Source organism: Alternaria hordeiaustralica, assembly GCF_023758085.1.
Source record: "Alternaria hordeiaustralica strain BMP 2776 chromosome Unknown scaffold_24, whole genome shotgun sequence".
In the NCBI taxonomy this organism is placed as follows: Eukaryota; Fungi; Ascomycota; class Dothideomycetes; order Pleosporales; family Pleosporaceae; genus Alternaria; species Alternaria hordeiaustralica.
Window position 1 is genome coordinate 147241 of NW_026056796.1, and position 12952 is coordinate 160192.

General features: G+C 51.9%; 4 protein-coding genes across 4 annotated transcripts; 2 read left to right on the forward strand and 2 right to left on the reverse strand.

Moving 5' to 3' along the window:
* Nucleotides 1–233: 233 nt before the first annotated feature.
* J4E84_008850 (uncharacterized protein) lies at nucleotides 234–700 on the reverse strand (the record flags this gene model as incomplete). Its single annotated transcript, XM_049391419.1, has 2 exons — nucleotides 234–354; nucleotides 606–700. The coding sequence occupies 2 exons, from the start codon at nucleotides 698–700 to the stop codon at nucleotides 234–236; spliced, it is 216 nt and encodes a 71-aa protein (XP_049240823.1).
* Nucleotides 701–2239: 1539 nt separating this feature from the next.
* On the forward strand, nucleotides 2240–2800 carry J4E84_008851 (uncharacterized protein; the record flags this gene model as incomplete). Its single annotated transcript, XM_049391420.1, has 1 exon — nucleotides 2240–2800. One exon carries the CDS (start codon nucleotides 2240–2242, stop codon nucleotides 2798–2800), a length of 561 nt encoding a protein of 186 aa, XP_049240824.1.
* Nucleotides 2801–8503: 5703 nt separating this feature from the next.
* J4E84_008852 (uncharacterized protein) lies at nucleotides 8504–10544 on the reverse strand (the record flags this gene model as incomplete). The annotated part of the gene is made up of 4 exons (XM_049391421.1): nucleotides 8504–8754; nucleotides 8804–10060; nucleotides 10110–10309; nucleotides 10369–10544. The coding sequence occupies 4 exons, from the start codon at nucleotides 10542–10544 to the stop codon at nucleotides 8504–8506; spliced, it is 1884 nt and encodes a 627-aa protein (XP_049240825.1).
* An 814-nt stretch (nucleotides 10545–11358) lies between these two features.
* On the forward strand, nucleotides 11359–12891 carry ARP3 (Arp2/3 complex subunit, actin nucleation center; the record flags this gene model as incomplete). Its single annotated transcript, XM_049391422.1, has 5 exons — nucleotides 11359–11393; nucleotides 11454–11476; nucleotides 11529–11803; nucleotides 11853–11939; nucleotides 11989–12891. The coding sequence occupies 5 exons, from the start codon at nucleotides 11359–11361 to the stop codon at nucleotides 12889–12891; spliced, it is 1323 nt and encodes a 440-aa protein (XP_049240826.1).
* Nucleotides 12892–12952: the final 61 nt, after the last annotated feature.

The window sequence follows — 12952 nt, forward strand, 5'->3', positions numbered from 1 at the left end:
GTTTCTCTCTTCTCGCGACGTACCCTATGCGTAGCGCATGCTCACTTTTCTTGTACCAGATGCTTGTAATGGTGATGAAGGCTGGACTGACTGCCCCTTCTGCTGCTCCTAGGAAAAAGCGCACAGCCAAGAACTGATGGTATGTTCTTGGAGCGGCAAGGCACATGCAGACTGCGCCCCAGATGACACTGTTGAAACTTAGTCATCGGATGCATAATCTGGCGATGATGGACTTACATTGTAATTCCAACGAACTTGGACAGTCTGAAGCGGCTCATGAGGTAGATGAACGGGAACTCGGAAGCAAGCTGTCCAACGTAAAATATGGAAGAGGTCCATGCGAATTGGTTGCCCCTCAAGTTCAGGTCAGTGATAAGACCATACACTGATGCATAGCTCAGGCTCTGCTTGTCCAGATCTGCTCATTTGTCAGAGATATGTTCCTTGGTCGGGAATCCTGATCTTACACTGGAAGAAGAAAACGAAGCACATCTGTATCGATCGAGGTTATAAGCTTGTGTCATCGCAAAAGTAGCACTGGGAGCGTTACCATTGGCAAAACTACCATATCAGTCTTTTTGAGGACGCGTTTTTCCAGAGCCAACATAGCGAGATCTTCGGTCTCTGAATTTGACTGAGTGTCATTGGCCAAGGCGGTATCTGGCTGTGCCTTCTCGTCGCTGGCGATGTGACTTGCCATGTTGGCGTCGAAGGCAAGTACGAGATTGACGAGAAATGTTAGAATTCGTTGAAGTAAAGTCTTACTGTCCAACAACTTCAGGGCTCTGGTCACGACAAGTAAGATATATGGATAGTCAGGATAAGGCGTATCGTCGCTATCAGGCTACTTTGCCGAACGTTGGCAGGGATTGAAGCCGCGCGAAGCTAGACGCCGCCTGTGCCGAACACAAGTCACACACGCGATACTATCTACCCAGTGAATCATGGAGAGATAAATGTGCCGCTATCGTATTCTGCATAGCGCGCTGAGCACGACGGTATGCGACGATACATTCCTACACCTGTGGCGCCGGAACACACGAAGTTTGGTTTTGCCGGGAGCTTGGAATGCGGGGAGTTATCCACAAAGCTAGCAGCTCACTAGCTAGAAGGGCCTACTTCTTAAAGATAGCACATATACCCGATGCTAAAGTATGACTCGGGTCGGGTATCTGTACCCTGACTATGGGTAAGCTCCAACTTCCAATACCCGCTCGGATGGGAGACGAACAGCAGCACGGCGCAGACCCGTTCAATATCCACAACGTTCGGAAAAATCATTGACTATCAATTGAGTAAGCAGAACGATAATCCGGCATGATCTGGTGCCTTAAGATAGTAGAAGTGATATCGATTTATTTTCCTGGCTTTCATCACCCATTTGCCGCTGTTTCTCAAGCATTTGTTACCGAGCATATCCCTTGACGCCATGGTATCTGCATCTTCATACCACGGACAACTGCTTAAGCCGTGGACACCTCCAGCACAAAAAGCCTACATCTTCACCAATGTCAACCTAGTGGATGTCGAGGCCGGCGTAATCCACGAGAACGCTACTGTCAAATTGTCCGGAGGACGAATCGAACAGGTCGAGCTTCAACACAGCTCCGAGGGCATACTCAAATCGTCCAATCTTGCTGACGTCGCGACACGAGTCGATCTTCGGGGAAAATACCTCTGTCCGGGATTGTTCGATTGCCATGTCCACATCATTGCAGTGCCTGGCGAAATACAATGGCAAGATACTAAATCTCTGAACCCAACGACATCAGCCTACAGACACGCGCATGTTTGTAAGCAAATGCTCGATAGAGGCTTTACTACAGTAAGAGATTGCGGCGGAGCGCAATTGTCTCTCAAGCAATCAATCGAAGATGGCCTTGTGCAGGGACCTAGATTGTTTATCGCGGGCAATTTCTTAAGCCAGACAGGCGGGCACGGAGATACGCGAGGCTCTCACGACCACTCAAACATCGAATGCTGCGGCGGCGGCTCATCAAATTTCCCATCCTTTATTTGCGACGGTGTGCCAGAGTGCTTGCGCGCAACGCGCGAAAACATTCGTACCGGATCTGACTTTATCAAAATCATGGGGGGAGGTGGTGTTTGCAGCCCGACAGACCGTATCGACAATGTTCAGTTCACGTCGGAAGAAATCAGCGCCATTACAACAGTCGCCAAAAACAGCCAGACGTATGTGACTTCTCATGCGTATACCCCGCAATCCATTCGGCAAGCGATGGAGAACGGGGTAATGGGTATCGAGCATGGTAACATGATCGATAAGGAGACAGCAGAGTTGATGGCCCAGAAGGGCGCATATCTCACCCCAACTCTGGTAACCTACACCGCGATGGGCGATGAAAAGTTTGCTGGATACATGCCAGCCGAGTCCATGGAGAAAAATGCCGAGGTATACGTGGCAGGGCTGCGAGGTCTTAAAATTGCTGCGGACGCTGGAGTAAACATATGCTACGGTTCTGATCTTCTCGGACATCTCGGCGTACGCCAGCTCGATGAGTTCACCATCCGAAGCAAAGTGCTACCTCCTCTGGCAATCTTACGAAGCGCGACCATCACCCCCGCCAAGATGATGCGGCAGGAACACTTTCTGGGGCAGATCAAGCAGGGCTTCGCTGCGGATTTGCTGATTCTGAACGCAAATCCTTTGGAAGACATATCGGTTTTGGCACAGCCGGAGAGAAATCTCTTGGCTGTCATTAAAGACGGTAGAGTGTGTACGAGTAGATGGAGCTTGCTTGATGAGGATGCGCACGAGGTACGGCCGTTTATAGAATAAAGTTTATCGGATTTCTTAGATCGAATTTGATGTCTTTGCCCCGAGTTGTGATTTTGCCTGTGTGATACATCATGGTCAGAGTATGCTCAACCCTGGCCATAGGTAGTCTGCCCGGTGTAGCCTCCAAGAAGCTGCGTCATATCCAGTACGTCTAGCCGGCCGTCATCCCACTCAAATCCTCGAGGAACCTCTCCTTGAAAAGTTGATCCGTTGAATGCATCGAAGTTCCAGTTAGCATTTCCTTGATCAAGCCAACGATAGTCCAGAGTGTCAAGCATGTTGTTATTGGGGCCGACTCCGTACATGAGAGGGCTTTCGTGAGCGCGTATCCCAGAATCGCTCGGCAAAGTTTCTGGATCGAGTTGAGAACACAAGTTGTCCGGCCGCGATTCATGACTTCTAGATGATTCTTGCTCTGACATCCAGTTCACCCAAGCTTGATATGAGGCCGTTATAGATGTTGGTTGCATGGAGCCTCCAACTGAAAGCCCGCCTTGGCCTCGGTATATTTTCTGACGCAAGTCGGAAGCAAGTCGCCTGAGTTGCTCAATAGTATGAAGATCCGACGAAGCTCCACGGCAGCCTCCATGTGCCATGTAACGTAACATGTCAACGCCATCGTTTATGATTCTGCTCGTCTCGTCTCCGTGCTGCAGAATACTATGGAGTATCAATATGATCAATGCTGCGGCTGAAGCATGATGATCTGTGAACGAGAAGCGGCAGAGCAAGTTGTGTTTCTTCAAGACCAGTATTAGCTCAATCGTCGCCTTCGCAGCGTCGACGCAGAGGGTCGCAAGGTCCGTCCGACTTTGGGGCTGTTCCGGTGCGGGGGTTGCAGAGTCCGACAAAGCTTGAATGCGTTCACGCGAGACTTGGAGAAGGGAGGCACGGCCCATGAGGATCCACGCCCAGTGATAGTGTATATGCAGGTGAACGGTCGTACGGAAATTCCGTTCGCTGGGAAGCAGGTCGTTGGGGTGGAGATTGGAGAAAAGCTGAGATCGCCACTCCTTCAATTGTTCTGACAGATCTTTGATGCATGGTGGCTTCGATTCGAGAGGACTTAAGTGATCGTCAGCATCGAACAATCGCTTTTGAGGCCTTCGCTTACATGTTTTGTACGATTTTCGAAATGATACGCGTTAACTTCAAGTATTCAATTTGATGTTGCACGTTCGATTGATATTCGAGGTTGTCCAACGACGGATGATGTTTAGGAAAGGGTGCATCGATCGCGTCTTCTGCGATGCTAGAAGGCCGACCTAAAGCAATACTTGTGCGTCTGAGACAGCATTAGCTGAGGCCAATCGTAAGGAAGGATGTGCCATACTTGTCTATAGAATAAACACTCCACCACAAACGATTGCGAACTTCCGTAATTCGAGGATCCAATGTCACGGCTAATGTCTTGCGGTGCAGCCCACTGGCAATTGACATCCTCATAGCCATTCCAAGGTAGAGATAGGACGTGTCTGGCAGGTTGTATGGCAACTTGTACAGACCTGCCAGTAGACACACTTGGACTCCCTTCAGAGTACATGTGTCAATGACCCTTGGAATAAGCTTCTGAGCACTGTCGTAGAATTTCTTTCCAGGGTCTATAGGAAGCGGGTCGTTGGATGTAGGTCGGGATCTCAAATGCGCAAATTGGCTACCGAAGGCAAAGACAAGCAAAGCGAAGCAAATAAATGCATCGTCAATCGCACTTCCGGATGAGGTACCGGTGTAATAGCTGTTCAGAGTAGTATAAAGCCACTCTCTGTCGCAATAAAAGAACGTTGCTTCGACGTAATAGAAGAATGTGGAAACAAGGAATGCAGCGATCTCTTGAGGAGGGAACGCCTTCATTGCTTCGATTGACTCTTTACTGTGAACAGGCGGTGGCCTGACGATGTTGGCCATTTCCTAACACGGCGTTAATAAAAGCAACCTCACTAGTAACATTAGCTACCAGATATATGACATACCAACGAGCTTCGGTTGGTTGATTCTAGGACCCTCTTTCGGGTAGTGGAATGCAAAACATCTTGAACACAAAGAAGGAAACTCTCATTGGAACGGAGACCAGTATATTCTAGACGAAAGTGAGCACATAGGACGCAAATGTATTAATGTCACACTCAACACGTACGGGTCCGATCGAAATCCTCTACAATCAGAATAGCATCTTCTGGTTCTACGCTGGGGACCGGTGACGGCTCACCGGGCGATCGCCCTCCACAGTCCGACCTCGAGTCTGTTGGGCTTTTCCCAAACGAAGTCTGAACTGCTTCTGGTGCAGCAAGTGAGGCATTACTGTCTGCGGAGCGGCCCAAGACTCTAACCTGAGCTGTCGGCATCGAAGAGGGGGTTCCAACGTCTTGGTCTTCATGTCCAGAGCCAGGAGGATGTCTGTCCATCTGCTGGCCGTTGACAGCGGCATTTGAGCTGGTGGCGGGAGAACCCGACGCTTGAGCTGCATATAAATCACACTCTTCACCCTTTTCCACACACCTCTCGCAAGCACCTACATTTCGTGCTATGCAGCGGCTCTTGCGAGCCCTACAGACTGCGCATCTGCATTGCGTGTCAGTTGCCACGGCGAGAAATTGCTGTATCGCAGAGCCGCAAGATGAGCTGATCACTTACGCGCGTGAAACTCGAACTCGAATGTCATCAGGTACGCGTCTCAAGCGCGGATTGCGTGGCATGACTAGATGTTGCCGGAGTACATCGCAGCCTTCCTGTTCTTGGGGATCGGAGTTTGCGCAAGTGCCAATGATCAGGTCGACACTTCCCCACTCGGCCCCTTATCTCACACGGATCGCTTGAGATCATGCCGAGGCAGCGTGCAGGGTAAACCCCTGCTAGCTCTATCGGCGTCGATTCGGCTCGCTTATTGTCGCCAACGCCTGCCGGGTATCTGCCATCTGCAGCGGGTATGTGTTCCCTACTTCATCGCAAAATGCTGTCTCCATGCTTCCTGGGCGACTAGAGAAATTGTCCCCACCTTCAGGAAGTCTCCCCGCAGATTGGTAGTGACAACTAGATCAATGCGGTGGGAGATTACGATGATGTGTAACTAGCGCTGTACTTGTCCATGACCCTTTCTTGTGAGCATGAGTTTGGTACTCATTTTCACCCTGGGAATATAGCGAACTTGAGATCGTGCAATCATGCGACTATTCACCGTTTTTCATCTAGTTCTTACCATGGGGGGATGCTGCTTTGCATCAAGGCCAACGGCAACAATAACAAACGGTACTGTCATCGGGCGTTCGCTGCCAGAGTTTAGTCAGGATGTCTTCCTCAGCATCCCATATGCGGACCCCCCTCCCAGATTCAATATTTCGACTGGTCGGACAACTGAATTCGACGGTGCTTTTGATGCCGGGTGAGTAGAAAGCTCATTTAGTTGACACTGACCTAAGAACATGTACAGCAACTATTCCACGGTCTGTCACGGAACAGGGTCTCCTCCCTCAGGTTCCAGATTCAGTGAAGACTGCTTAACACTAAACATCGTCCGCCCATCTTCCACGATAGCTAATTCCAGCGAACATCCGGTCGTCATCTGGATTCATGGCGGCGGATTCTGGCAAGGCAGCGCCGCAACACCTACGGAGAACGGAAGCTATATTGGTATGCCCTTTGTTCCCTTCACAGAACTAGCATGGCTAACATTGACTGTCATTAGTTCAGCAGTCTGTCGCTCAGGGCACGCCAATTGTGGGTGATCTAAGATTCCTGAATGCCACCCTTAATCGTATGAGCTTACTAAAGGCCTCTATAGATCTTCGTCTCCATTCAGTATAGACTCTTGTTTTATGGATTCCCTTCAGGAGATGAACCACATTCTCTTGGTGTAGAGAATCTTGGTTTGCTCGACCAGCGACTTGCTTTCCAATGGGTACAAGAAAACATCGCTGCATTCGGTGGATCTCCTTCGAAAGTCACCATCATGGGACAAAGGTTAGCGGGTCGCTTTATGCATGCAAGTGATATGCTGACCTTGAGCAGTGCTGGTGGCACTAGTATCCTCCAACACCTCGTCGCATATGGAGGCCGAGATGACCACCTTTTCCGAGCAGGTAAGCTTCAATCTTCTTTCAACCACGATAATGATCATAACATCTCTAGCTATCGTTCAGAGTGGCAGCTTCTACGACGTGCCATGCAACTGGAATATATCATCCATTCGAGAGGCTCGTTATCAAACGTTTCTCAACAAGACTGGTTGTGAAAACTTCTCGTGTCTACGCTCACTCGACAACGAGATACTCTTCAACGTTTCTTTACAGCATTACGACCAATTCCTACCTTCTATTGATGGTAACTTTATGACGGCACACCCTGTGGAGTTATTCAATCAAGCAAAACAAGTCTCTGTTCCACTACTAATGGGTGGTAAGTTCACACTTTCGCTAAGAATGGTGAGTGAAGTAAGCTAAAAAAACATCAGTGAACGACGATGAGGGCAACATTCTTGTCAAGCCCGGTTCCAACACAACAGTGGACATAGAGCAGGCTCTGATAGGTCTAAATGGATGTAAGTCATGGCCCCGTTGCAGACATGATCGGATTGGACTGATAAGCTTCAGCAAGCTACGCAATCCAAAGCTCCGCGTTTAACAAGCTTTTTGAGTTATACCCGGATGATCCAACTACCGGTGTCCCACATAACACTGGCCCCGGCGTGCTACCGACTGGACTTATGGATAAAACGGTTCGTCCTACTACATCTAGATGGAGCTCCGGCTGATACCGAACCCTAGAGCTATTTGATCTTCGGCGATGCGATCGAGCACTCGGTTCGCCGTTGGATGACAGGGCTATATGCGCAAGCTCGCAACCCTGTCTACAGCTACAGATTCGCTCAGGTTCCCTGGCATTCATCTGTACTCTCTGGAGCAACTCACAGTTCTGAGGTAAGTCGACCCATCCATTCGTTCCCTCTCACTCACATCAACGCCGAGACTGACGCGCAACATAGATGAGCTACGTGTTCGGTAAACCTGACGGTCCACGGTCTTCCGATGCCCGCCTTGCTCAACATATGAGTGGAGCGTGGGCGTCTTTCGTACATGGCCTAGACCCTAACTTTGGAAATTCTGGTCTGCATTGGCCGGACTATCGAGTCGCAGGTCAAAACATGGTATTCGTGGCCGATGAGGAACATGTAGAAGAAGATTTGTATCGCAAGCAAGGATTGGCGCTCTGGACTGAGCAGAGAATCCAAGGTTGTACCGGACTGAGGGCTGGAGTCTGAGCTTGTCGATAGTTTCTTGCGGCAACGCTTGGAGCTTTTTGTCCTTCGGAACAATGGAAGTACACAGCAGAAATGCCTTTACGTTTATTGAGATACATATGTACTAGAGGTACATGCGAGTTGGATGCAATGATGCTCGTGAATTTCATCGCTAATCGTCTAAACCTTGCACTACATCTCTCCATACAAACACAGATGAACTTTTCTTGGCTAACAATACTGTTGTGGGATTTCTAAAGCACCGCTCGCTGATGGAAGAAGGACAGGAAAGACAACCACCATGCAGGGGTATAAAACTACCATAGATGCATATGCTTTTACACGAATGAAAAGAGGACAAGGATGTAGGCAGTGACAAACGCTCCTCGGCCAGCACCAAGGGTGTGAGGCTGAGGGTGATTAGGGATGTAGGTTCTTAGGGCAGCAGCTCAGGTATCCGCGCATGACCACGGTCATCGGCGAGGGGTAGACTTGGTCTTCTTGTTGCGCCTCATGGGCATCATCCTTCCACCCTGTGCGATTTGGCCGTTGCCGTTGCTGCGTGACATTGAGCAAGCGGGTCGGTCGTCTTCGGATGACATGGACGCCATGGCGAACGAGTCGGTGTTGTGTCCGTAGTACAGCAACATGCCGGAGCGCATCTTCTTGACGCCAAGGATGCCGATGGCGCCTGCGGAGTTGCTGTGCTTGACACTTGGGTGACCTGGCATGGAGTTAGTATATCGCACATGATACCGACAAGGACTGTGTACCCATGAACTCGTTCTCGATCATTGCCTTGAGAGCTTCGTCCTCGGTAACCTCGACATATTCACCGCCACGGCTCTTCTTCACGCTCTGATAGAGACGCTCAGCGCATACCGTAGCGGCCATGGTGGTTGCCATGTGCTCACCGGTCCCGCTTGTGACAGTGGCGACAGAGGTCTGCTCGGGGTCGTCGGGGTCCACGGGAATGACTGCAGCACCGACACCGACGAGAGCCGCTGGACCCACACGCCCGCGGTACTTCATGCCAATGCCACCGGAAGATGCACCGCAAGCAATGTTCCCCCAGCTGTCTATTGCGATAGCCCCAACGGTGTCGGTGATGTGATCTTCCTCGGGTTCATGGCGGCTCGAATTAGATGGCATCGGCGGTAGTGGCGCGGTCTCTTTGACGTGACTCAGAGGTGTCGATGCGGTAGCGAACTTCGAATTGACTGAGTTCTTGTCAGGAGTCTGTGGCAGACGAGTGTCGACACCATCACACTGAGAGCTCTCCACGGGATTGCCTTTTGCTGTCTGCGCGCTCGAATCAGAGTCAAAATCCTCCCCAGACCCATCAGCCCATGCTTTGCGTGGCTTTGGTGCGTAGGTCATGTCCTCCATCTGCGCATCTTCCATAATGCTCTCGTAGCCTGCATCGCGACGATACTCTTTCAGGGTAGGGATCTGTTGCGTGCTGTTGACAAAGGCATTGCGAGAAGCATCCGCAACAGTAGGTGGGCGTACGTCAGCAGGCGATGGGGCTTGATCGATCAGTTCGGGTGCACTGGTCTGCTCATCGCTTATCCAAGAGCTCGACGACTGCTCGGAAGGAGGAACTGAAGGGTCGGAAGATGCATTCTCGGCTTGGTCGTACATCACGTCGTCGGAAAGCGGAGGTGACTGTGACTGCAGTAGGGATTTGTGGGTGCGCAGCAGGTTTTGGGTGTGTTGTTCGCGCACGCGATCGTGCGCTCGCTCATCCGCTGGTGCCACATTGTCCCTGATCTTCCAACAGGACGGGTGGGCGCCGCTCTTTCTGGACTTGCGCTCGGCAGACCTCAAGTCGGAACGCCATCGCATCCAGCGCTCTTTCGCGGCGGGGGAAATGAGTGCGTCGTGGGGTAGAATCGGCATACCCATCTCCACAGCAAAGTCGGTAGCGCCCTGCGACACCAAAAGGTTTGGAGGGACTCGACGCAGCGTAAGTGGACTCATCGTGTGGTCGTGAACCATTCGTGCTAGCGAGATAGGGTTCTTGATTTCTGCAACCATTGTAAGTGCTGGGCTATGACCTCAAGTTGCTAGACTTACGAGCGACAGCTCCGACCGCTCCGCTACGCCCGTAATGGTCGACTACGGAGGCATCGCACTCAACCACACCGTCCATTGCGAGGTTGCTTCCATAGCCAGCATTGGTGATTTCTCGATCTTCCAATGTCTTGATTGCAGCCTCGACGGCATCTAGCGCTGAGCCGCCGTTCTTCAGGATCAACATGGCCAGCTGCGCGGCACTGCGCATATTAGCATGAGCGTACGCGGGATAACCTAGAGAAAACACCAGAAAACTCACTCGTTACACGCTTCCAGATGTATCCTCTCGTTCTGGTGGCTATGGTAGCCGGCGCCAGCGTGAACATATATGCAGCATACATCATCGTTTGGCGGACTACGCGAGGCTTTGCGTGTGTGCGTATCAATATGATAAGCTCCGTCTATGGGTGCATAGTGACGACTAGGGACCGACATGCCTTTGTGAGTGGAAAAGCGTCGACAAAGGTCGCGGAAGCGCAGGCCGAACGTATCCAGTGCAATGCAGTGAGAGATGACAGTTCTCAGATGAGGCTTGGCTGCAGTTCTGGATCTGTACAGACGCGACGAGCGTTTGTTGCCGGGGCGGGGACGTTTGGCTGATTATTGGAATGATCCGGTGTCGCAAGAAAGTGGGCGATAGCGGCAGACGGCTGTGAGGGTGACTGTGGAAACGGTCGTTAAGCGGTCATTCGAGACACGGGCAGGTGTAGGTTCGGAAGAGAAGATAGGTAATTCCAGGACAGACGAGGTGACTGAGGGGGGAAACAATGAGAAATTAATGGAGAGGACGAGCCGATGTAAAGGCGATGGTGACCTGTGGCGGCGGGGTGAGCAATGAGAGTGGGAGAGATGCTCGATGAGCGCTGTAGGTGCACAGTCAGTGGAGAGGAGGTTAGCAGCGATGTCAAAAATGAGCTTGCGATGGCTCTTTCCTCTGTGCATCAGCCTAAGCCATGTGGTTGCAGTATTTTGCGGTATGACACAGACTCTGTTGAAGCGGTAGGCACGGCAGATCAGGGAGGTAGGAGCGATCGTGTTGACGAAGTGAGCAAGTCCTTCCCCACTATTTCGTCTCACTCCGCTGCCAAGGGCGGAGCGGGGCGGTGCCTGATTCGACAACGTGCACCGACCGCCGTCGTCACCTCTTTGACGAAGCCACCTCGACACCCAGCCCACGCGCTTCTGCTCTTATACCAGGTACCACCTGAGCTGCGTTGCATATTCGTTTTTGTGCCAAGCAGCAGCAAAGATGGCGTCTCAAACCCCCGCCGTTGTCATGGACAAGTAAGCTACCCGCTGGCCATGGGCACCCACGTTGCGATCGAGTACTGACACTGGCTGTAGCGGTACGGGATACTCGAAGCTCGGTATGCTGACCAATTCAATTCGTGGAGTTGGCCTCTAATAACAATCCACCAGGCTTCGCCGGCAACGACTCTCCCTCCTTCGTCTTCCCCACCGCGATAGCTACCAAAGGCCCAACAGGCGGTAGCGGCGGATCAGGCTCTGGACGCCCAGCCGTTGCGAACAAGCCCTCATTCCTGACTGGTGGAGCTGGGCCGGGTGGGCATCTGTCTGGAAAGCGCGGTACTGAGGACCTCGACTTCTTCATCGGCGACGAAGCTCTGGCCGCAGCTGGAGGCGCGGGCTATGGCATCAACTACCCGATCAGGCATGGTCAGATAGACAACTGGGTATGGAGAGGCATGCAGATAGAGGGTAGGGTGTACTAATGGCATGCAGGACCTCATGGAACGTTTTTGGTCCAACTCGATATTCAAGTACCTGAGAGTGGAGCCTGAGGACCACCACTTCCTCCTCACCGAGCCCGTACGCTATCTTTTTACAATCGCTGGAGGATGGAGCTGACAAGCCATAGCCACTGAACCCTCCCGAGAATCGCGAAGCCACCGCCGAAATCATGTTCGAGTCGTTCAACGTCGCCGGTCTCTACATTGCCGTACAAGCTGTGCTCGCCCTGGCCGCGTCATGGACTAGCTCCAAGGTGCAGGACCGATCCCTCACCGGAACTGTCATCGACTCCGGAGCTGGTGTCACGCACGTTATCCCCGTTGCTGAAGGCTACGTCATCGGTTCCTCAATCAAGAGTGTCCCCATCGCCGGTCGCGACATCACCAACTTCGTACAATCGCTCCTCCGAGAACGCGGCGAACCCGACTCCTCCCTCCAGACTGCCGAGCGCATCAAGGAGGAATACTGCTACGTATGCCCTGACATTGTCAAGGAGTTCGCACGCTTCGACCGCGAGTCAGACGACCGATTTAAGAAGCACACCGTCAACTACCCCAACGGCAAGACTACGTCCGTCGATGTCGGCTACGAACGTTTCCTCGCGCCTGAGATCTTCTTCAACCCCGAGATCTACTCCTCCGACTTCCTCACCCCGCTACCTACCATTGTCGACACCGTCATCCAATCCTCCCCCATCGACGTACGCAGAGGGCTTTACAAGAACATTGTGCTTTCGGGTGGTTCAACACTATACAAGGACTTTGGCCGACGCCTGCAGCGCGACATTAGGCACATGGTCGACGCAAGGATCAAGGCTTCGGAAGCGAAGAGCGGAGGCGCAAAGAGTGGTGGTCTGGACGTACAAGTCATCACGCACAAGAGGCAAAGACACGGCCCATGGTTCGGAGGCAGCTTGCTCGGTCAGACACCCGAGTTCAAGAGTTACTGCCACACCAAGGCGGAATATGACGAGATTGGTCCCAGCATCGTCCGAAGGTTCGCGCTGCTGGGTGGTCCAGGAAGCACATAAGCGACGAGATATCGTAGGGAATGTGTGTAGATGTTGGCATAGCTTATTGAGCGAGCACGAG